Raw genomic sequence first — 23,090 nt, 5'->3', positions numbered from 1 at the left:
ATCCATATTTGGTTATTAAACCTGTTTAAAATGTCTTCAGTTTAAATAAATTGAAATTTAGATTACTAGTCAAGTATTTTAACACTGGACGTTGCAATTTATAACACTGGAAGTGCTGCACTCATGTTTTTCACCTTTATTCTGTTTTTAAGTAATTGAGGAGCTTCCTCCTTTAAATTACACTGAGAAAAAGTTTAAAGAACACCTTGAAAGTGGCTTTCAATTTATACAAAAATCGATAATTGCGTTTTCCATAAAAACAAGTCTGTATGCTATGCCCAGGAGTTACTAAACGCCTTGTCACTGTCATATCAAAATGAAACTTCCAAAAGGAAGCGAACGCCAACGTAATTATATGATGTAGATGTCAAGTGATATTGAATCATAGTCCATTAGAATAGATTACAATTTTATGTGAAATATCCTAACCCTTTCACGACATAACACCTATATAGATTCTTGTATAATTTTTGACAACGTCACAATATGATACCTGCCTGCTTAGTTACTGATAAGCCTTCGTCTACAATCAGTCGTAATATCTTCAACTAAGAATTTCTCCTTTGTTATCATTATCATATTTACACGTACATTGAACCGAACGGTACCTAACCATGTCCTCAGTAAGTATTTTGCTTATACTTTTACGAGTCAAAACATATTGATAAATATTGTTGTTAATTTGCGGCATATTTTCCCAGACACACATTTTCAACGTAGAAATGACGTGCGAAGGTTGCTCGGGTGCCGTTGAGAGAGTTCTCAACAGGCTAAAGGGGCAGGGCGTTGACAATGTATCTATAAGTTTGCCAGAACAAAAGGTGTCAGTCACTTCTACACTTAATGCTGACCAGTTGTTGGATGTTATTAAGAAAACAGGCAAGAAAACGACATATGTGGGAACACAATAGTGAAGTGTACACTGTAAACATAACTATCATAGTCTTATAAAGAAACCTATGGAGTAAGATTTGCATAATTCGAAAATGTAGCTATCTATGTATTATGTTACAATTTTAAGGGCTAGGAGACTGCATGAGCCAAAAACTGACATATTTCGAAGTTTTTTTTTCATCAATCCATATTATATTTTATAAATGTATCATGTTTATTTGTACTAAATTGATATTATTGTGTATAGAATAAATATAACTACAGTATTTTAATAAAACATTTTTATAAAAATATGTTTATTAATAATACTTGACACCTCCTTTCATTTGTTAACACACAGTTAAAATAAATAATTACTTCTTGCTCATAACATCTTCTAGTGTATTAAGTCTTAAGTCAACAAGGTCCACAGCCTCATGAAGTGCATGCAGATGGTCAACAATAGCATTAACCGTTGGCAGTACATCAGTGCAATCACAGTCCTTAGTTTTCTGCAGTTGTCTATAAGTTTCATCAAATTTCTTTGCTTTCTTACAATGTAAATCAGTAAATTGGTCATTTATTATTTTGAAGCCACTGTTTGCAGGATAGCTTCTCTTTCTACCCACCCATTCTATTGTACCACTAGTATAACAAACATCATTGTCTTTGAGTTTAATCATACCAAACATGTCTTCCTCCTGAGCACATGTTGTTCCAAAAGATTTGTTTAGTGAAGGCAAAGTGTATGTGGTGGGGCTAGGGGGGATCCGAGGAATGTGACACATGTGCCCAACACTATGAAAAGAGCTTGTTTCCTTAGAGCAGTCTGAAATAGGTGTTGGTGGGATTCTTACAGTCCTTGGTAAACTACTTGGTCGAGGCACATCCCTTCTAATGGAGTGATCATCTGTTGATTGTGAAGATCTAAGGCAAGGGTCTGTCTGACTGCACAATCTTGGTTCAATCATTGTACTGTTTGCATTTGGCTCTTCAGAACAACAAGTCATTCCAGATATATCATCATTAGAAACATCATCCAAGTGTACAAAGGTAATCACAGGGATCTTAGTAGTGTGATAGCATTGATACCAAGCCTTTATGCCCTAGTTCATAAATGATTAAAACTATTAATACTTAGATTCATTGTGTTAACTTAGTAAGAAGATGAACGTTTTAATGCATATTTATAACTGCAGTTTTCTTGGAATTCGATTTTTTGGAAGGCTACCGTGTACTTGTCGGAAAGACTTGTCAATGAATCGTCCTGGATAGGGAGATTAATGAGTTTAGAATTTGTTACGAATTTAGAAAATAATATATTTCCTTGAACCATATGAAATAATTTACATATTAATGTACAATTTACTTACAACTATCTATTGACTAAAAACTACTGTACTACAATTAGTACTATCTTTTATGAACAACCTGATTTCTGCCTTTCGATGACAATGTTAGTTTCGAGGTTTGAGACATTGAATTATGTAATGTCGGCGTATTTTGAGCAATATTTTCTTTTGTGTCACTTGACAACTCTGTAAAGTTTGTTTTCCATATGAAAACCTGAAAAGAAGTGGTATAGATTAATTTGTGCAAATAATTAATTAATATTCACACATACAGTGTTACTACCAGATATTTACATAAGATTGACTAAACATATTTTTTTGCTTTTTATTAGTTCATATGGTTTTTTTCATCATAATATATTTACAAAAGATTTTGAGAAATCATTTTGAGACACTTTACTATTATTTTTTTTTACTTAAAAGCTTATTAAAATGTAAATATTTACCAGTCTATCTTCCCCAGCAGAAGCAAATGTATCACCAGTGGCAGAGAAATTGACAGCATTGACCCCACCAGAGTGCCCACTCAATGTAAAGATTGGATGACCCTCTAATAAATCTAATATCTGTAAAAAGATAAAGGATAAATTAAATAAACAGTAAAAAAGATAAATTAATTATGATTAAGGGAAGAGACAATGAAGAGAGCAGACAAAGATAAAGAGAGGATTAAAAAAAAAGAGCTTTTACAATTTTTAATTTTGTATCTCTCATATTTAAATTAATCTTAATATAATTAAAATTGACCAATTGAAGTACCTTCATTTTTCCATCCTTACTTGATGTAAGGATATAGCTGCCACTGGGATGGAATGCTACATGAGTTACTGCATCATTGTGAATACTGAAAATAATAAAGAAATAATTTAATAAATAATATATATTTTATATATTTTACACATAATATCTTAGGAAATGTTGTCAGATATAATAGAAGCGTTTTACCTACCAATAAAACGCATATTAATTTACTTACCTTATTCGAAGCTTATTTAATTGAGATAGGCACTACGTTTCCCGCCTTCACATTTCTATATATATCTATCTCTTTCTACTACGTCACTTCCACTTGGCAGTGGTAGGGAGGTTCGCAAAGCGAGCCGCGCTATTTTGAATTCATTGAGTCCAATTACCAGGCAGAACTTGTTCATAAGCTTCGAATAAGGTAAGTAAATTAATATGCGTTTTATTGGTAGGTAAAACGCTTCTATTAATTTGACTTGACCGTTATTCGAAGCTTATTTAATTGAGACGTGTTTGTTATCGCCTGGTGGAAGTGATGAGGACGCCAATGTGATATGCAGGGTTAGGTACTAAGATGTGGTTGTTTTGCAATCTAATATGATGATGTAGGCTTTAAAATAAAGAAGGCATAAGTACATAATCAAGATATATATATTTCACGATCAAACAAAAGGCTATTTCAAGTGTATGAAATCAGGAATGTAATTACATAATTTCTAATCAACTGGATTAAACAATGCTGTCACAGATACACGGTTACCAGAGGGCTTAACCTCGCGTTTATAATATTTGCTAAAGGTATTTTGCGATCGCCAGTTACCCCTAGCAAGAATTTCCTCGAGGGGGTAATTATCGACCCAATTTTTTGAGGCAACAGCTGACCTAACACTCCCAGGCGTTGCCTTAATGCCGGCTTCTACTAATTGGGACTTGATCCAGCCCGCAATTAGAGTTTTCGATGCAGGTTTAGGTTTACCTCTAATGTTAATAAACAAATTATTACAATTTGCAGCATTTCTACGATTTTCAAGGAGCGAGATCGTACACTTAGCCCAGTGGACAGGGTCTAAGTTTTTATTAGCCTTATTAGAAAATAATCTCCAACCAGATTGTCTGTTATCTACTGAATCAGTCTTCGATCCAAACACCGGCCAAAAAACTAAAACATTATCTTGGCTACAATAATTATTAGAATCAACTCTAAGCAAAGTTAAATCGTGTATTCTTCTCCCGGAACATAGAAGCAGGAGAGCAGCTGTATGTCTCTGCACTTGAAAACTATTATTTTCATCTACGCGCTTACTCTCTAGGAAACTAGCTAGGTCGTCTATGTTCCACACCGGGGGCTTGACGCGGGGGATCAATTTTTGTAATGCTATGGACTTCAGGACATGTTTTACAAGGGTATTTGAACTTAATTGACCGGATGAATCTGGGTTGCAAAGGTTTGACACCACAGATTTGTGTAACAGGATGGAACTGTACGACAATTTATTAACTAAATGGAGGTCAGATAAATATCTAGCCAAATCGCTTGCTATTGGAGATGAGGGGTTGACCTGGTGCGTTTCACACCAAGCTAGCCATCTTTTCCAAGCAACGCCATAAACTTTACGTGTTGAGGGACGCCATGACTTCTCAAGGAGTTCTAATTGACTACTATTCCAGGACTTTAGCATCCCAGACCACCCCCACATTTCCACACTTCGAGAGTCATTTCGTGTACATTCGGTGGTGGTAGCCCTGTTGTCTTGTCGATCAGCACTTCGTCTAGGTGATGTATTGTGAATGGGGCTGCTAGGGCACGCGATTTGATGTCGGGTCGCCAAAAAACCCTCTCCCACCGTGGAACTACGACTAAGTACGTTCCCTGTGCTTGATTGAGATAACCTAAAACCTTGGGAATCAGAAAGGGTGGAGGAAACACCCACGCAAGATTGTAATTCCACATTTGGGAAAACGCATCGCAAAACAGGGCTTGGTCGTCGTTCTGGTCTAAAGACACGTAATTCGACACTACATGAGCCCGGTTGGATGCAAATAGGTCGATTAGTGGCACTCCCCATTTCGAGAATATTTTGTTCGTGCATTTTGCAGACAGATGCCACTCGGGAGTCATCCGCAATCTCGATAGATGATCTGCGTGGCCGTTGTATATACCCGGTATGTAAAAAACGTTCATGTGAATTTGATGTTGCTCTGTGATCTGGAAAACCTTGTAGGTTAAGTCCAGGAGAGGAGCTGATCTGGTACCGCCCTCGTGACGTAGGTATGCAACTACCGACCTGTTGTCGCTCTGAATTAAAACCGTCTTGTGTCTCAGGAGCTGACAATGATCTTCCAAAACTCTTAGGATTGCTATCATTTCCTTTTGGTTGCAATGAAGATCTTTCTCGGCTTCTGACCAGAGACCCGAGAGTGAGAGATTGTCCAGGCGAGCTCCCCAAGCGATATCCGATGCATCTGATGTGAGAAAATGCAGAGGAGGTGGCATGTGTAGGGCCGACGGGTGTTGACAATTTCGGCGCCACCATATCAGGTTTTCTATGGCTGGGCGAGGTAAGGAATGTAATCTCCTGTGATCCGACTTCAATATTTTGTTCAAAAGGCTCTGAAGCTCTCGAAAATTGAGTCTTCCTTTCGGAACTGTGAAGCAGGCAAAATTGAGGAGACCGACGAGGCTTTGGAGCTCCTTGAGAGTTGTGCGCTCCTTCCACAGCAAATGATCGATTCTCGCCACAAGGCCAGGAATTTTGTCGTCGGGAAGGCGCTTGCGATTCGCCCATGGATCCCAATGGATTCCTAGAAAGACTAGGCTTTTCGACGGTGTGATGACCGACTTTTTGTAATTGATCAGCCAACCTAATGTCTCCAGAGTTTCGAGCAAGGTTTTGACATGATTCCGAAGCTGGTTCTCGTCTTGGTGAGCGATCAAGAAATCGTCGAGAAACACAATTATCCTCACACCTCGTTGCCTGAGTGTTTGGGCTATCCAATTTGTTAGCGCAGCAAAGGTCTTGGGCGCTGTGCTCAGACCAAAAGGTAAACAGGTCATTTCCAGTAATTCGTTGCGATAAATTAGACGCAGAAATCTTCTGTGGCTGCGAGCCACAGGAACATGAAAATATGCCTGAGAAAGGTCGATTTTGCATAGCCAGTCCTGCGGTTGTAGAAAATCCGGGATACGATACGCATTTATCAGTTTGAACCGATCTGTTTTGATGTATGCATTGAGCGCTTTCAAATTGAATATTGGTCGACTCGAGCCGTCGCCTTTGGGGACAAGAAACATCGGTGAAAGAAAGCTTGGGGAAACAGCCACTCGCTCCAGAATTCCCTGGTCTATCATTTTGTCCATGATAGATGTCATTTCGGCAGATTCTGGAATATTCAGGTTTTTTCCGACCACGCTCGGGTGAACAAGTGGTGGCTTCTGACAAAAGGGTATGCGGTACGCAGTTATTATTTTTAGAATATAATTTGGTGCATTCATTTGTTCCCATTGGTCTCGAAACTGTAGGAGTCGGCCAGCTCTGAACGAGTCAATATTTACGTCGTTTGTTGTCGTTACTTCGCTGTGGAGGCGATGATGCGCGTCTTCGTCCGTACCTGGTCTGGTTATTTTGCCGAGCATTTGGTCGGCCTCGAAAGCTATTGCGATTATTCGGTGCGACCGAATTAAATTGACCAGCATGACTATGAGCATTCCAATCACCTTGCGGAGGTGGATTACCGCGACTGCAAACACCTTGCGAAGGTGGGTTATTGCCGACACATTGCGAATGTGCGGTACTGTTTTGACAAGCCTGAGGCATGTGGGCAAATCCTTGCGAGGATTTATTATAAAGCTTTTGCCCCTGCGAGGGGCCACAACGCTTATTTGCATCCACCTGCGAGGTGGAAGACGTATTACCTTTTTGCAACGGCCAAAAGCATTTTCTTACTCCGCCAGATTTTTCTACAGCAGCAGTAAACTTTTCTGCGTTAAACAGGTTGGTGCACGTTGGAGGAATTTTCTTTAAGCTGGCCTTCGTCAAGGGGTCTTTTGCTTGTTTGGTGACACAGTCTCGTCGCATTTGGATGATCTCAGCACGATGTCCACAAATAATCTGTAATAAGTCTGAGGAACACCTAATAAAATCCCCTGAGGAAAAAAGCTCATTAACTTTTTGAAAAAGAGTGTCATAATTTAGCGAGTCACTATTTCTCGCCCACTGTAACAGTTCTTGAAGGGTGCCTTGTAGACATTCCCTTTGTTTGAGCACACACATTGTCAAAGCTCCAAACGTCTTATCAGCATACACGAGGTGGCGAGGAGACTCGAATGCTTTAACTTCCTCGTTCATTTCAATGTCTGTGTAACCCGGCGAGTGATTGTATAATTTTTGTGTGTCAGAGTACCGAATTTCATTCCAGTCACTTTTATCTAAATGTTGCAAATCACATAACAACTTTAAATAATTATCTGGAGTCTTTGGCATTGAAGGCTCCTTCAACTTAGTTTCAAGAGATAAAGTAAATTCTTGATCACCACATGCACTGAAAATACTAGGTTGAACATCAAGCATTTGTTCGTAACGATTTTCGCTAATACCGGACATAAGTGAGATGGCATCATAATCCAAATTAGTACTCACGCGTTGACCACTATCCTGGTTAGCCATCTGACGTCGAAGGTCACGTACTTCTTTAGCCAATTTCCGAACCTTACGTTCGGAACGTCGCTTGCGTTTGCCAGCCTTTTTCTTGTTGCGGCGACTTCGCTTCGGGTTGTCTCCGCTAGATGAGGAGCTGCTACCGGAACTCGAACTATTAGAACTTGAGCTACTAGAACTATTCGACCGAGGTCGCCGCTTCTGCGGCGATGAAGGCCCTGGAACAGCAGCACTAGCCACTCCATCGGTTTTATTATCCATTTTTTCCATAATTCAAATCGAAAGAATAAACTTTGTTCACTTTTAAACGTTACGACGTCAAACCGTTACGAATATTTTCACTCGAACTTTTTTAATTTTAAAATGTAGGTAGTAAAATATTATGTTAAGTGTCATACGACACGACCGATCGCGGCGGGAAAAGAGACGCCAATGAATTCAAAATAGCGCGGCTCGCTTTGCGAACCTCCCTACCACTGCCAAGTGGAAGTGACGTAGTAGAAAGAGATAGATATATATAGAAATGTGAAGGCGGGAAACGTAGTGCCTATCTCAATTAAATAAGCTTCGAATAACGGTCAAGTCAAATTAATAATAATTTAAGAACAGATTTCTTAATTTCTTTTTCAAGCTCAGTCTTGGTTGATTGGTAACAAAAAAATCTGGCATTGTAAATTATATTGAGGCACAGCAAAAAAATAAATAGTTCATTTCATGTTTCATTCTAGTACTGTAGTAATAAAAACATATATACCTGTAATATTGTACTAGGTTGTGTGTCCTCACATCATACAGTTTAACATTTCCATGTGAAGTACCCACAGCTATATAACAACCAGAGGGATGCCATGCCAAGCACAAACCATGGCCTTTCTGGTCCTTATATGTGTGTATACACTCCCCAATCTCTGGATTCCATAACTTTGTAGACTTATCATCAGAACAGGACGCTATAATTGAACTGTCTCCAGACATACGGGCACACCTCACCCAATTAGTGTGGCCAACAAATGAAGAAATGAATTTGTGTTTGTCTGTTGACCAAAGTTTTACTATTTTGTCATCAGATGCAGTTATAATCTGCAAAAAGTTTATTTAGATTTTAAATGATAGTCCTTACATATGCAAAAAAGAAAAAAAAATGATATTGAGTCATGAGTTTTGAGAAAGTTGATTGAGCCAAAAAAATATTATACCTATTGATGTAACATATGGAAAATTCGACTTATTCATTAATCTGATAGAATTAACTTATTCTCACGATTTGAATTCAGAACAATATTAAATATAATTTTTAAATCCTGTACCTTAGTACCATCTGGGCTGAACTGTACTGAGCGTACAGTTTGTGAATGAGCCTTAAACATGCCAGTACTGCCGGTAACTGTAGGCACCCACAGCCTGACAGTTTTGTCCCGAGACGCCGAGGCCATGAACTTGCCCGAAGGTGAAAAAGTAACGTCCATAACCGCCTCGTCGTGACCTTGAAACCTGTAGCTTCTCATCGTACCGCGAAGATCCCATAGCTAGTGACGAACAAGAATATATTAAGAAAGATATTTATTTCAAAAGACTATGAAAAGTAGAGTTTGCATTTGAATAATTACCAAAACACTGTTATCTAACGAACTGCTCGCTATTTGTTGTTCATTAGGATTGAAATAAAGCGCTGTAATTGCATTTCTGTGGCCCTTTAGTTGCTTTTCTAGTGAAGGTTCAAGATAGGTAAATTTGGTTTCCATAGCAGATATTTAGAAGATGCAATAAGTAATGAATTATTGTTTCCACACAAACAGAATTCAAATTAAACTGCTGCTGTCATGTGTGACGTATACAAACAAAACTTGAAACATACATATCTGTCTGTAGACCGTACATCTTGCCTTGATCTTCAATCTTGTGGAAGCATATTCTCGGTATGCTAGATACCAAAACACTTGCCGACTATTCTAAATCAAGTACGCTAAGTTTAGTTTTTGGTGTGGGTTTTCAGTATTCATTGGAAACCTTTGTTCCTGCTACTATTTCATTTGTGTTTGTAGAGTAACATTATAGAAATAATATTTTATTGTGTTAAAAAATAAGCGGAACTTGAATTTTTTAGGGTTACCTCACCAATCAGCTGTAGTCAATGCTGTAGCAACGGATTGGAATGTGCAATTGAAAACTTTTAGTCTGTGGCGATTTGGCGATATTCGATTCCTTTACAGTGGACACGAGGTGTTTCTAATGTTTTGAATTTGATTTCCGTAATTTAATGATATTACTTTTAATCATTCAAACATATTAGTAAAAATAATATGTCCGTATAATATAATGTCAATCAAATCCCAGTCACATTTCTTATAGATTAGTTAATGTTAATAAATTGGCATGCTCTGCCGGGTGCATTCGTATATTGTTTTATTGGTAAGTTCAACTTGTACATATTGCATCAGGTTTAAGTGATTTTAACTAAAGTTACATTTTCGTGTCTTAGTTATATAGAACCTTGACACTTTGTAAATAAAAAAAAACTTGTACATTGTTGTTGACTGATCTTGAAATAAGAATAAACATTTCTTTGTCATCATTTTCCTATAAAGTCATACAATAACAAAGGCAAAAGTGTCAGAAATAGAGGTTAAAAGTAAAGAAATAAATAAACAAATAGCCAATAATATATTATCTCTTGATATATTATGAAACAAGTTATCTCAGCATGTTTTATTACAACTTATTAGTGATGTATCAAACTTTATAAATTATCTTTGAGTTTATTACCATATTGGTCTCATGTATTCTGGTTTCCAGGTGTAGTAGTGTATTGCAATGAACGTAGGCAACGAGGCTACTGGAGAGGTAGCTCTCCTTGTTGATGAGCTCAGCAGAGCAGTGGAGCTTACATTAATTCCGACCGTTTCTCATGAAGAAAGAAGCCAGGCCTATAATGCCTGTGAAAGGTATGATATTTAGCATTCAGCTATCTCAACTTAATTCTTTATAACTACTTTTTGTATTAAGACTCTTATGAAAAATTGTTATACTTCATCAAGAACTTTTTTTAATTTTGTACTTAACCTTTTTGTAGTTTTAAAGAGAACTCACCATGGTGTGCCCAGGCTGGCCTCCTACTGGCCAGTGGCAATCAGTACTCACCAGGTGTCAAACATTTTGGCCTTCAGCTGATGGAACATACAGTCAAATACAGATGGACTCAGATAACACAGGCAGAAAAAATATTCATTAAGGTAATATTAATTTTAACCTTCCTATAGTTGGTCTGAAAGCTGCCCATTTAAAATGGGAATGGGCCGGCCACGTTTGTCGTTTGCCCGAAAACTCCTGGGCCAAAGTCTGTACCCTCTGGGTCCCATCAAACATAAAACGGCGACGAGGACGGCCTCGAATGAGATGGCGCGACGAACTGGATGCGTACCACAAACAGTGGATGGCAAAAGCAATAGACCGGACAGAGTGGAAGAACCTAAGGGAGGCCTTTGCCCTGCAGTGGGAAAGTAATGGCTGAAAAAAAAAAAAAATATAGTTATATGATGGTCAGATTATGTCTAAAAATTATGTAATAATTGTGTTATTCAAAAGTATAGAATATTAAGTGTTGACTCTATGTAAGTGTACTTTGTAACATACTAATAATATTAGTTTAATAATCTTGTACAGCTGTCTATTAATTTCCAATGTAGTCTTGTTTGACATTGAGAACATGTGTGTTCATTTAGAATTTTAGATCATCATTACAATGTGTAAACTCTTTTATCATAATTTGTAATGTATATTATAAAAGATACATTTTATATCATAATTACAATTACCTCTTTTAACATAATATGTAACCTCTAAAGATGTTAAACAAAATGGATAAGATTCATAAGGATGAAAAAAAAAATCAATAGAGGGATGAATTAGATCTAAATGCACTAATAAAGAAATCCTTAATTATGTTGAACATGAACTTGACACACCCTGTAGTTGTGTAATACAACAACAAACTGTCTGAAAAACACTTTGTTGTATTTATTAATTCATATAAAAAACATTATTTAAATATTGATTGTTACAGGAAAATGCAATGAAATTGCTGTACATGGGGGGTTGGGAGACTAGTCACCTAAATGATGCTTTGGCTCGAGTTATTGTGGAAATGATAAAGCGAGAATGGCCTCAGCAGTGGCCCACCCTCCTTGTAGAGTTGAGTGATGCATGCTCCCGTGGACATAGGCATACGCAGATTGTCCTACATGTATTCCTTAGGCTAGCTGAAGATGTGGCTATTTTACAGGTGAGTGTTATTTAAAGCATTAATTTAAGCTAAATAAAGGCTGTCCAAATTGGAAGAATAGATGTTAAAGCCTTTGCCTGCCTAGACATCCATGACAAAGTAAAAAATATTTTTGTTGCCTGACCCTCTGCTTCAAGCTACAAAAAATATATTTAAAATTCAGTTTAGTTGTGTTTATGAACAGATCTTTTTTTTTATATAGCCTGTGTAAGACCCCTCCGCTAGGCAAAGGCTTCCCCATTATTTTTCAAATAATTTGTTATTTGTTTTTGACTATTGATTATTAGCTATCATATTAATGTCCTTTTTGGTTTAATGTCAGTAGCTAGTCTAATACCTACATGAAAGGTAGGCCATCTGGCAATATAGGTGCAGTCATATGTCATACATATTTGTATTATGCAAGTTCATTACATGCAAAGAATATGGAGTGTTGTCCTTGGCATGAATATTCATCAATTCTTATCAATAGTTTCAAACATAACAAACCTAGAAGGAGTAGTGATTGTAGAAATAATATCCTTAATAAATGTATACCTTTTTGTATACTAAAATTATGTTTTTAAAATAATGTGGTTGTAGAATTTAATTAGAAATTTATAAATAAAGACCGATTGTAATAAATAGGACTTAAATAAATCGAAACTTGTCTGACGTAACACGCTCGGTGTTCAGTGAAATTCCTTCAGGCTGAAGTGCCTAAACAAATACTTGTATATGAAATATGTATTGCATAAATATATTCCCTATTGCCCGTCTATGACTAGTGTCACGATTTTACCATCAGCCTTCATATGCATATGTTTATCTATTCACTTTCCATTTCCTTTAAAATGCCATTAAGACCTACGTAATGTTTGTATACAAACTGCAAGGATGATGTCACATTTCATTTAAAGATATCGTGATTCGAAGAGAAATAAGGCGTAAAATAAGGTCTTCATGTTTTCGTATTGCGGAAATTCGTTTGTCAGGTTTAAGATAGTCAGTTTCCGTGATTAAATGTTATCTTCTCAAACTTCTAGATTGCTTGTCAATTATTACGAAAAAAATTACAATATTTTTATCAACTTTCGAAAGCTGGAATCATAATTATTACTGTTAAATCACGCGTATTTACCTGGATAACTATAAATATGCGTGAAACGAATAATATAAACAAATTGAGATCAAATCCATAAACCCAATTACACATCTAGAACAAATCATTATTTTATATTTATCTAACAGTAAAATTACAAATAATTATATCTATAAACTATTTATTTTTCGTTCTATTTTAAGTACAAAATAAAGAAAGCCAGAAACTATATCAAGAATGTTTCCATTTACTGCTCAACTGGTCGCCACATATTATTTAAAAATATCTCAACCATTTCAAATTAACTGTGATTGCAAACGTGTAATGTTTAAACCGATATTTACGCGCGGTTAAATCCGACTGTTACTTTGCGTTTCGCATGTAGGTATAAGAGATTACAGAGTAGTTATAGTTACAAATATAAATATTCACGCTAGTTTTCAAAACTACGGTTTACAAATTATGAAAAAACTAATTTTAAAGTATTCATCCTAGGGGATGATATTTTAAAATTAGTTTTTAGTAGTAGATGTCGGTCTTCTGGGTGTATCTTTGTACTTTCTTGGCACTTGGTAAATTAGTATACAGATAATTTTTGATTCCCCTTTGTCTCCTAGGATATTGTTTTTCGCGGTTAATTTTCATGGACCTTTTAACTTTATTGTTTCCTAATCAATTGTTGGCCCTTAAAAGACAGGCGAAATTACTTACTTTAATGGTAATTGTATTTTTTATGACGACCCCTGCACTAAGGAATTTAATCCTGGTGTTAGTGATTGAACAATGCTACGAAAACCATGGATCCCGACTGTCCCACGTTACTGATAATTACTGATATGGTGTCTTATAATAATGTTTGATTGCCCAAGCTTTCAAGAAGGTTGATGCTCTTTTTCTTTATGATATTTCGGTGGACCTTTAGGGCTGGAAGCCAATCCCTAATAAAGCTTAGGAAGTGACTAGGCTGACGTGACACAAGAAATAAAGAAAAGAATGGAAAAAAATTGTTTCGTTGAAATATCTCCTGGCTATGAGATAATAAACTCTTAGTATAATTACTGTGTTGTTACCGTTCCACAGACTTTAGAAAACCATCAGCGACGGAAGGATATAAACCAAGGCCTAACACTCAATATGTCTGAGATCTTCGCTTTCTTCATGCGCCTCATAGAACAGCATGTGCAAGAGTTCAGGGAGAAGACAGCCGCTGGGGATTACGCTGTAGCCGCTAGCCACGTACAAGTCGTACAGGTAAACAATAAATAACAAGTATTTTTTATTGGTAATAATAAACGGTTGCGGGTGAGTTTTCGGCCGCACGTTGTCTGATAGCAAGGAGTCCATGATTATCTAATAGCAAGGAGTAAATGATTTAAGGTTGAAATAAAACATCAACACTACACAATAAACGTCCATAGATAAAGTTAAAATAACAGGCAATCGTAAAAGCACGACAGAAGTCACTCTATTACCTCATCGATTTGAAAAAAAAAAGATGAAACCAGAAAAACTACTCTGTAAGAAAGTAAAATGTAAACCACCACGTTAGGTTTATATATTTTAAGTAATGATTATTTATTTATCTATGTTTTAGGTTGTGTTATTAACTCTTACTGGTTATGTAGAGTGGGTGTCTATAAACCACGTAGTAATGAACAACGGACGCTTGCTGCAAATCCTGTGCATACTCCTACAGGACGATGTCTTCCAACTACCCGCCGCTGAATGTTTATTGCAAATAGTTAATAGAAGGGGTTCCGTAAGTTAATTGTTTTTAATAATCATTTAGGTATTAATTTTAAATCTTGCGAAGAAAGTACCTACTTGTTAATTAAAAGGTTACTGATGTGATCTCAGAAGCCTGAATCAAGTTTTACATTATGTTTCACACTTACTGCGCAAAACGAATCCTCATGATTAGTTAATTTTAGTTGTCAGTCAAATTAATTTAGAAAAAAATACATAACATAAATATTATATTTGTTTTTTCTTTTTCAGACCAAAGAAAGGAAACCTCTTGTGATATTGTTTAGTAAAGACGCTATAAATTGCATTCACCGCGCGGCACTAGATAGTATCAATAAGTTTGATGAAGTACATTATTTGTTCCTAAAGAAGTTTTCTCAGGTAAGCTATACTCTTTTAACTCCTATTTTATCGAAAAGCTCTGAGCGTTGTGAAGCAATATAATATCTTCGTGTTAGCGGTAGCACAATTCAAAATGTAGCAACCAATGCCTACAAGTGCTTTTTTCCGCAGCTGAGTTACTACCTTTCTCAACACCAAAACTCTTTTTATATTTTTTGAAAGGACAAGCTCGTCAACATCTTCGTAGAAAAATGGTTACGCCACCATGGTCCGACGAAATACTGCAAACATATGAATATTTTTGGTATTAGATTGCGTTATAACTTCTCGTGATGGTGACTTCATACAGAGTCGAATACAACCTTGTTCCAGGTACTGGCAGGCATCGCACAACAACTCACATCTCTATGGAGCCACCTCACTGAACCAGACACCTGGCTGCCAATACTCCTCGAGACCATGTTACTGCTGACGTCACATCCGTCGCTAACACTAGCGCATACAGCAAACTCTGTGTGGTTAGCGTTCCTGAAACACGATCATATATCGAAGCTGCCGTACGTGGTTGCTATAGTACCCAGGTGGCTTCAAGCGTCTGCTCCTAAAGTACTTAAGGTGAGTGACAAAAAAAGAAGAAAATAATCCTTTTAACCGACTTCTAAAAAAGGAGGTTAATCAATTCGACCGTATAGTGGCTTTTTTCTTCTTCAAACTTCAATCTTCAAACTTGAAGGTGTACTCACTGAGTAGTATCCGACCCAACCGGAGATTTTATGAATGAGTTGATGCGGCAGCATTGTCACGTATTAAACTGATCTACACTTTTAGTGAATAAGACTTATCGATAACTATGCGTGAATGAATAAATAATTATTAAACCATTACCTGTTGTTCGCGGCTGCGCTCGCCTAAATATCGCTTATAGCTGCAAGAACATTTCTCTCCTTTAACGAAGTCGGATAAAAATGGCCTGTGTTCATCCACCGTCTCAGGTCTGTCGGCCTCAGCTATCTCCATACGAAATTTCATCAAAATCCCTTACGGACAAATACAAACATTCATATGATGTATATCAAGACAAAAGAAAATATTTGTACAGAGACATGTACTACATGAATGCTCATTGCAGGTGACATACCCATCGTCTCGAGTAAGCAGCACCAATGACGCCGTCGCGTACGCTTGTATGGACTATGACAGTGAACAGGAATTTGCCATATTCTTCTCTCGATGCCGCACTGAAATACTAGAAAGTTTCAAGTGAGTGTAAACTGAAATAACATGTTTGAGTACTCAGTTTATTACTAAAATTTAATTTTTACCTCTTTAATTTGTTTCAAGAAATGTTGTGAAAATATATTTATATGCGTAACTTTATTCATCCCTATTATAAAATTGCAGATTTTGCATGATAGCAACACCATTAGTCACATGGGGATATGTAGAGCAATGGACGCGGGCTGCTCTAGACAAAGTGGACACATGTCCACAGCAAATGGATACTCATCATCCTATGTTCATTGAATGGGAAGCTTTGTCTCAGGTAAATAAATACAATCATCATGCTTCAAATAGAAACAATAAACAATAACTTGGAGCTAGTGATTATCTGGACTGTGAACGCGCACGACGATAACCAATAAATTCTCTGAACAAATATAGTGGAATCAAATTGGTTATCGTGCCCAAATAGACCTCGAACATTCTCCTCAGGTTGTCGCTCTCAATTCACTCAAAGCAACCAAAATATTAACGCCGTAATTTCTAGCTAATAAATTGGCCATTCTCTTCTTGTCAACAGTACTTTTCTTTCTCCGTCGTTTCATATTTGATTGATATCCCTAAAAGTGCGGTTGTGCACCCATTAGACCCTTAAGCAAGTGCGAAATTGTTTGTAAGGAAAGGCCAACCCTTCAAAACGTGGTCGGCAATCATGATGTAATTCTTTTTCCCAGGTGTTAGACATAGTCCTATCCCGCCTCCTACAAGCGGACCCCCGGCCCAGTGTGGTGGAAGGCTTGCAGCTGCTGCAACGCTGCGTGGTGTGCACACCGCCCGCGCCGCTCATACTGTCGCTGTTGCTCTCCTTCATATCCGCGCTCTTCGTATTCCTGAGTTGCGCTTACAGTCAGCTAGCAGGTGAGTCATAGATATGAAACTATAAACTTATTAATAGTCATATTACTCCAGTGTCGAAAGAGGTTGCCGCCATCAGTATGGTCATTAATCTCAACCGATTGTTGCTCTTAACTGATCTTAACATTTACCTTACAGAACAGCTGATTATTTTGATTTTTAACATTTTTTTATCTAGGTATAAGGAAAGAGTGAAGTATTCCCGATGGTTTAAGTAGCTAGATAGCTTTCAGCCTTCACCAGAAGGTGCGGCCGAAATCATCATATTCTTTCTTAAGAATAGTATTTTTGATAATATTGTTTATCCTATTAGAGATAGGTATAGCTTATTATATTTTAATATAACCAGGTCCGGGCGTAGTGGGAGCAGGTGCGGAGCTATTACCGCGCGTGTTGGACAAGATCTTCGCGGCGCTGGTGTACGAGGGCACGCCGCCCGACGACCGCCGCTCGCGCTCCGTCAAGAACGTGCGCAGACATGCCGCCGGACTGCTGGTCAAACTCGGATCTAAGGTGATATGACATCCATACTCAAACTTTAAAAAACTTTCAAGGATAATTTGCTCATAATACAATTTATTTATTTTTTTCCGACACTCACACAAAAATAATTTATTATCAAATATCTTAGGTAATTTTGTAATTAGTAAGATTTTTAAAAGATGTATTATTTCTGCAGTATCCGCTGCTACTCCTCCCCGTTTTCGGAAGGCTACACGATTTGTGTCGCGCAGCCCTGGCCCGGCCCGACCTCAGCGCGGTAGAGAGTGTGACGTTACAAGAAGCACTGCTACTTGTCTCGAATCACTTCTGCTGCTACGAGAGACAGAGTGCACTTGTTGCTCAGGTGAGTTATTTTTTTTATGTTGCGGTCAGAAGTTAACTATAATGCCGATACATTTGTTAATACTAGTGAAGAAAATTGGATCTGAAATATTTTAAACAGCGGCGATAAGTTTACTGATTGTAATGAAAAAAACGAAGAGAGTAAATTAAAAAGTTTATTATTATTATTAAAATCTATATATCGTAGGTCCTGGGTGATTGTAGTGAGCGCTGGGCCAGTCTGAGCCCGCACTTATCAAGCGCAGAGGGTTTAGCGCGGCTCGTGGGGCTGGACGCGCCGCCCACTGAGGACGAGGACGAGCGCGGGCGCGCGCGCCGCACGCTGCTGCACGCGCTCACGCTGCTGCTGGGCGTCGTGAAGCGCACGTGCGTGCCCGCCGACCCCGACAAGGCGGCGCGCGGCGGCTTCAGCAGCGGCGTGACCGCGGCCGGCAACCCCGTGTGGCGCAACCCCTGCGCCGCGCACGTGCTGCCGCTGTTCCCCGCCGCGCTGGCGCTGGCCCGCGCGCTGCACGCGCTGCACGCGCCGCCCGCCGCGCCGCTGCGACACGCCGCGCACGCGCGCGCGCTCGCGCCGCCCGCCGCCGAGCGCCGCAACCTGCTGGGCGCGCGCGACCACGACCCGCCGCCCGCCACCCGCCCGCAGGTACACTCACACTAACACACGCCGCGCTCGCGCCGCCCGCCGCCGAGCGCCGCAACCTGCTGGGCGCGCGCGACCACGACCCGCCGCCCGCCACCCGCCCGCAGGTACACTCACACTAACACACGCCGCGCTCGCGCCGCCCGCCGCCGAGCGCCGCAACCTGCTGGGCGCGCGCGACCACGACCCGCCGCCCGCCACCCGCCCGCAGGTACACTCACACTAACACACGCCGCGCTCGCGCCGCCCGCCGCCGAGCGCCGCAACCTGCTGGGCGCGCGCGACCACGACCCGCCGCCCGCCACCCGCCCGCAGGTACACTCACACTAACACACGCCGCGCTCGCGCCGCCCGCCGCCGAGCGCCGCAACCTGCTGGGCGCGCGCGACCACGACCCGCCGCCCGCCACCCGCCCGCAGGTACACTCACACTAACACACGCCGCGCTCGCGCCGCCCGCCGCCGAGCGCCGCAACCTGCTGGGCGCGCGCGACCACGACCCGCCGCCCGCCACCCGCCCGCAGGTACACTCACACTAACACACGCCGCGCTCGCGCCGCCCGCCGCCGAGCGCCGCAACCTGCTGGGCGCGCGCGACCACGACCCGCCGCCCGCCACCCGCCCGCAGGTACACTCACACTAACACACGCCGCGCTCGCGCCGCCCGCCGCCGAGCGCCGCAACCTGCTGGGCGCGCGCGACCACGACCCGCCGCCCGCCACCCGCCCGCAGGTACACTCACACTAACACACGCCGCGCTCGCGCCGCCCGCCGCCGAGCGCCGCAACCTGCTGGGCGCGCGCGACCACGACCCGCCGCCCGCCACCCGCCCGCAGGTACACTCACACTAACACACGCCGCGCTCGCGCCGCCCGCCGCCGAGCGCCGCAACCTGCTGGGCGCGCGCGACCACGACCCGCCGCCCGCCACCCGCCCGCAGGTACACTCACACTAACACACGCCGCGCTCGCGCCGCCCGCCGCCGAGCGCCGCAACCTGCTGGGCGCGCGCGACCACGACCCGCCGGCCACCACCCGCCCGCAGGTACACTCACACTAACACACGCCGCGCTCGCGCCGCCCGCCGCCGAGCGCCGCAACCTGCTGGGCGCGCGCGACCACGACCCGCCGCCCGCCACCCGCCCGCAGATACACTCACACTAACACATAGGAGGCTCATCTACCGACTTCGGACGACTAAACGCTAGTGCTAAAATTGTACAATCTAAGTACGAGTACCCTCACACAATTTTTGCAAATAAGTTTCGTTGACGTAAGTTCCTAGATCTCATGTACTTTAAGATCTAAACGGTCATTCTTACGCACAACCCACTTTATGTTATTTATTAAATATTCTCTCGAACATCCGGTATATATCAGCACTATATACCGGACCTATACTCTTCGCATACGTTCAATACACACCCACACAACATCAAACCATAGTGTCTGGTATAATTTCAAGAATTAAACGAAATTTCCCCTATCTTGCACACACTACGTCCAATAATAAGTCGCATATTTTTTTGCCCAGGACCGCATGCAAAGCTTTCTGCACACTCTCCACGAGAACGTGTGCCACCTAGTGGGTGCCGCAGCGACTACTCTGGGCCGGGAACTCTACGCTGTGCCAGGGCTGGCCGGCTTCCTAGCCGACTCGTTACTGTACGGCCTGGAGTACCTCCCCGACCACTGGCTGCGGCCGATCGTCCGCAACGCACTCAAACCCCTGCTACATCACTGCCCACCTGCGCACTACTCAGATGTTGCGCTACCACTGCTTGAACATTTTGCACCATTCAGTGAGTATCCAAATGTAGGATAATATAAGATTGCTGGCAAGATGTGTTAGTAAAAACATACCTTATTTTTTTCTCCAGTGTTAACCCACTTATCAGTACGTTGGGACTACATCTCGTCTCTCTATGAATCTGGTAAACTCGAAGAGGAAGGCGGAAGCGAATCGCAGGAAGTACTCGAAGATATACTCGTCAGGAATCTCACTAGGGAGCATCTTGAGGTTTTAAAGGTTGGTAGATAGAAATATACTTTTCTAATAGGCTTTTATTTGAATTCTAAATTAGATAATTAATGGCCATTTCTAGGATTCTGACTTGGTATAATGTATGCAACTCTATTTGCTTTTTCAGATCTCTCTAGTAGACGGTGGCTTGAGCGTAGAAAGCAGCGTCGACGACATGGATGAGGACAATACGGGAGGGGGCGGCGGAGGCGGGGGAGGAAACGCCGCGCGGGCCCCCGACCATGTGTCCGAGTTGGGCGCGCTTGTGCTAGCTCAGCCTAACGCTGGGCCTGCAGCGTTATATACCGTGAGTCACTGAAGTATATTGTGATGTAATTTGTTGTTACTATTTAAGTGTTTCTGAGATTACTGAGATGAAGACTGATCGTCGAAGTATCTATAAGTCCCTAATCCATGTGATACGACGCGTCAAGGAAGGAAGGTCTGCAAGTTTAACCCGACTGGCGGTGCTGTACTGTGGCTAACGCGGCGAGACGTTATGCCGGTGTGCTGCACTACTCGAGTGGCACGATTGATTCAATTACTATGCGCCACACACGATCTCTAACTCATGTAGTTTCGCTCGATCTTGATCGCGGCAACGACCTCGAACTTTCATCTCTACGTGTGTGTTGTCGCAGGTGCTCCGCGCGCTCACATGGAACGACTCGGCGTCGTCGCTGCGCGCGTGCGCGCTGGCGCTGCCCGCGCTGCGCGGCGCGCTGGCGGCGGGGCGCGTGTGCGCGGGCGAGGCGGGCGGCGCGCTGTCCGCCGTGCTGCACGCGCTGCGCCTGCACGGCCAGCACGACGCCAACCAGGCCGCGCTGCTGCAGCTCGCCGTGCAGGTCGGTACCGGGACAGTAACTTGCGACGGCCGGACCAAATGCACTTAAATTAATTAAAAACATTAAGCGCTGTATAGGAAGCGGGCGACGCGGCGACGGCCGGGCTGTGGTACGAATAACGCAAACAACCCGCTCGCGCGGGTAAAATAATGTTGCATTTTGCTCACAATACTAATATTATATTTCGTACACACGCAAAACACCGCTATCTCTTCGCCCCGCCCCGCCCTTTCAAGTTTCATACCCGCAAACTAACGGTTCAAAGATGCTCCTCGGTTCAGCTCGTCGTGTTTCATGCACGCTACGCTTGTATGTTCCGTTAACCTAGGTGCTGTTAAGCGTCATCTATATGTTATTAAATGCATATTTTTCCACAGACTTACGAGATCCTGCGACCTCTATTCCCGGGCATAGTGTCCGTCCTCCGCGCCATCCCCGACGTGGACGCGCACGACCTGCACCGCCTGGATGAGAAGCTGGCCGCGCAACCCGCCAAGCCCAGCAAGATCGACAAGAGCAAAAGGGACTTGTTTAAGAAGATTACCTCTAGGGTATGTACTAAATAGTAATATTATGTTAAGTAGACCTCTCGTTTTCATTTCTATGCTGTGTTAACCCATTTACCCTCCTTTTAATGTCCTTAAAAAGTGTAACTTAGTGTGAAGCCTTTATCTAATGCCTATATTTTTTACTATGTTCCTCGACATTCCACCTTGTATTGTATTTGGAGTAAATGTAAGCAAGAGTCGAAAGACAGTGAAAAATGTGGGAGGCCTTTTCCCAGCAGTAATATCTCTGAGAGACCTGGAACTACCAAACCGAAAGTTCTAAATAAATTCTGCGAAGTTGAGTGACAGAGATTTTCTCTGCTACATTATTTGGTAAACAACATTCTTTTTCTTCATTGTCGATTATTTTCATTCCAGTTAATTGGACGCAACGTAGGGCAGCTGTTCAAGAAGGAAGTGTACATCCTGGACTTGCCGACCATGCATATCCTGAAGGATAAGCCGCGCAGTGCCATCGACGCTCCGGAGGGCGCCGGCCTAGAACGATTGTTCGCCCCCAGTGCACCTACTTAGCGCTTTCGCTTGCAACTTCTGTTGAACTTTATTATTATGTCATTATACATATTAAATAAATCTATTTATACGAAATTTAAATATGCTTTGTCTTCTCTTTTTTTCGGATTGGAAATTATCGAGTAACTCACAGTTTGTGTTGAGCGGAAGAGACAAGACTGACTTCATGTTGCTTCCTTTGCTCTTTGTGTACTTGGGCCGTGGTAACCCTCTGAGACAAGCCGGCAGCCATTGGCCCTAATAAGCCCACTGATTTATTCCCCCCCTTTACCTTTATAGTTCCGCATTCTTATATATCAAAAATTTCGCTCAAAATAAATTGATAATCCTACGCATAAAACAGTTTGCCTGCCATCAGAACTATTCAGCTATAATATCGAGCTGCCAATGGTAAGGTGACGTTGGCAATCAAGTCATTTGAACTGACGATCAATGTTGTTTCCAG

At 41.5% G+C, this 23,090-nt stretch overlaps 3 protein-coding genes across 3 annotated transcripts; 2 read left to right on the top strand and 1 right to left on the bottom strand.

Moving 5' to 3' along the window:
- Nucleotides 1-471: 471 nt before the first annotated feature.
- Nucleotides 472-1,051, top strand: LOC113508540 (copper transport protein ATOX1). The gene is made up of 2 exons (XM_026891645.1): nucleotides 472-623; nucleotides 702-1,051. Exons 1-2 carry the CDS (start codon nucleotides 615-617, stop codon nucleotides 909-911), a joined length of 219 nt encoding a protein of 72 aa, XP_026747446.1. The 5' UTR covers nucleotides 472-614; the 3' UTR covers nucleotides 912-1,051.
- Nucleotides 1,052-1,160: 109 nt separating this feature from the next.
- On the bottom strand, nucleotides 1,161-9,473 carry LOC113508541 (POC1 centriolar protein homolog A-like). Its single transcript, XM_026891646.1, has 7 exons — nucleotides 9,232-9,473; nucleotides 8,932-9,150; nucleotides 8,379-8,704; nucleotides 2,985-3,069; nucleotides 2,672-2,791; nucleotides 2,305-2,439; nucleotides 1,161-1,979 (listed from the first exon to the last, which is right to left on the bottom strand). The coding sequence occupies exons 1-7, from the start codon at nucleotides 9,364-9,366 to the stop codon at nucleotides 1,248-1,250; spliced, it is 1,752 nt and encodes a 583-aa protein (XP_026747447.1). The 5' UTR covers nucleotides 9,367-9,473; the 3' UTR covers nucleotides 1,161-1,247.
- Nucleotides 9,474-9,492: 19 nt separating this feature from the next.
- On the top strand, nucleotides 9,493-22,726 carry LOC113501866 (exportin-5). Its single transcript, XM_026883166.1, has 21 exons — nucleotides 9,493-10,033; nucleotides 10,418-10,566; nucleotides 10,695-10,854; nucleotides 11,685-11,903; nucleotides 14,065-14,235; nucleotides 14,579-14,743; nucleotides 14,983-15,111; nucleotides 15,445-15,687; nucleotides 16,202-16,332; nucleotides 16,474-16,615; nucleotides 17,028-17,211; nucleotides 17,558-17,721; nucleotides 17,888-18,055; nucleotides 18,242-18,597; nucleotides 19,339-19,636; nucleotides 20,230-20,497; nucleotides 20,576-20,724; nucleotides 20,846-21,025; nucleotides 21,360-21,563; nucleotides 21,941-22,114; nucleotides 22,490-22,726. Exons 2-21 carry the CDS (start codon nucleotides 10,436-10,438, stop codon nucleotides 22,643-22,645), a joined length of 3,792 nt encoding a protein of 1,263 aa, XP_026738967.1. The 5' UTR covers nucleotides 9,493-10,033; nucleotides 10,418-10,435; the 3' UTR covers nucleotides 22,646-22,726.
- The last annotated feature ends 364 nt before the right edge of the window (nucleotides 22,727-23,090 follow it).

This window comes from Trichoplusia ni, chromosome 2 (genome assembly GCF_003590095.1).
Source record: "Trichoplusia ni isolate ovarian cell line Hi5 chromosome 2, tn1, whole genome shotgun sequence".
NCBI classification, from domain to species: domain Eukaryota; kingdom Metazoa; phylum Arthropoda; class Insecta; order Lepidoptera; family Noctuidae; genus Trichoplusia; species Trichoplusia ni.
The sequence above is the reverse complement of the archived record's forward strand: the minus strand, read 5'-3'. Positions and strand labels throughout refer to the sequence as shown.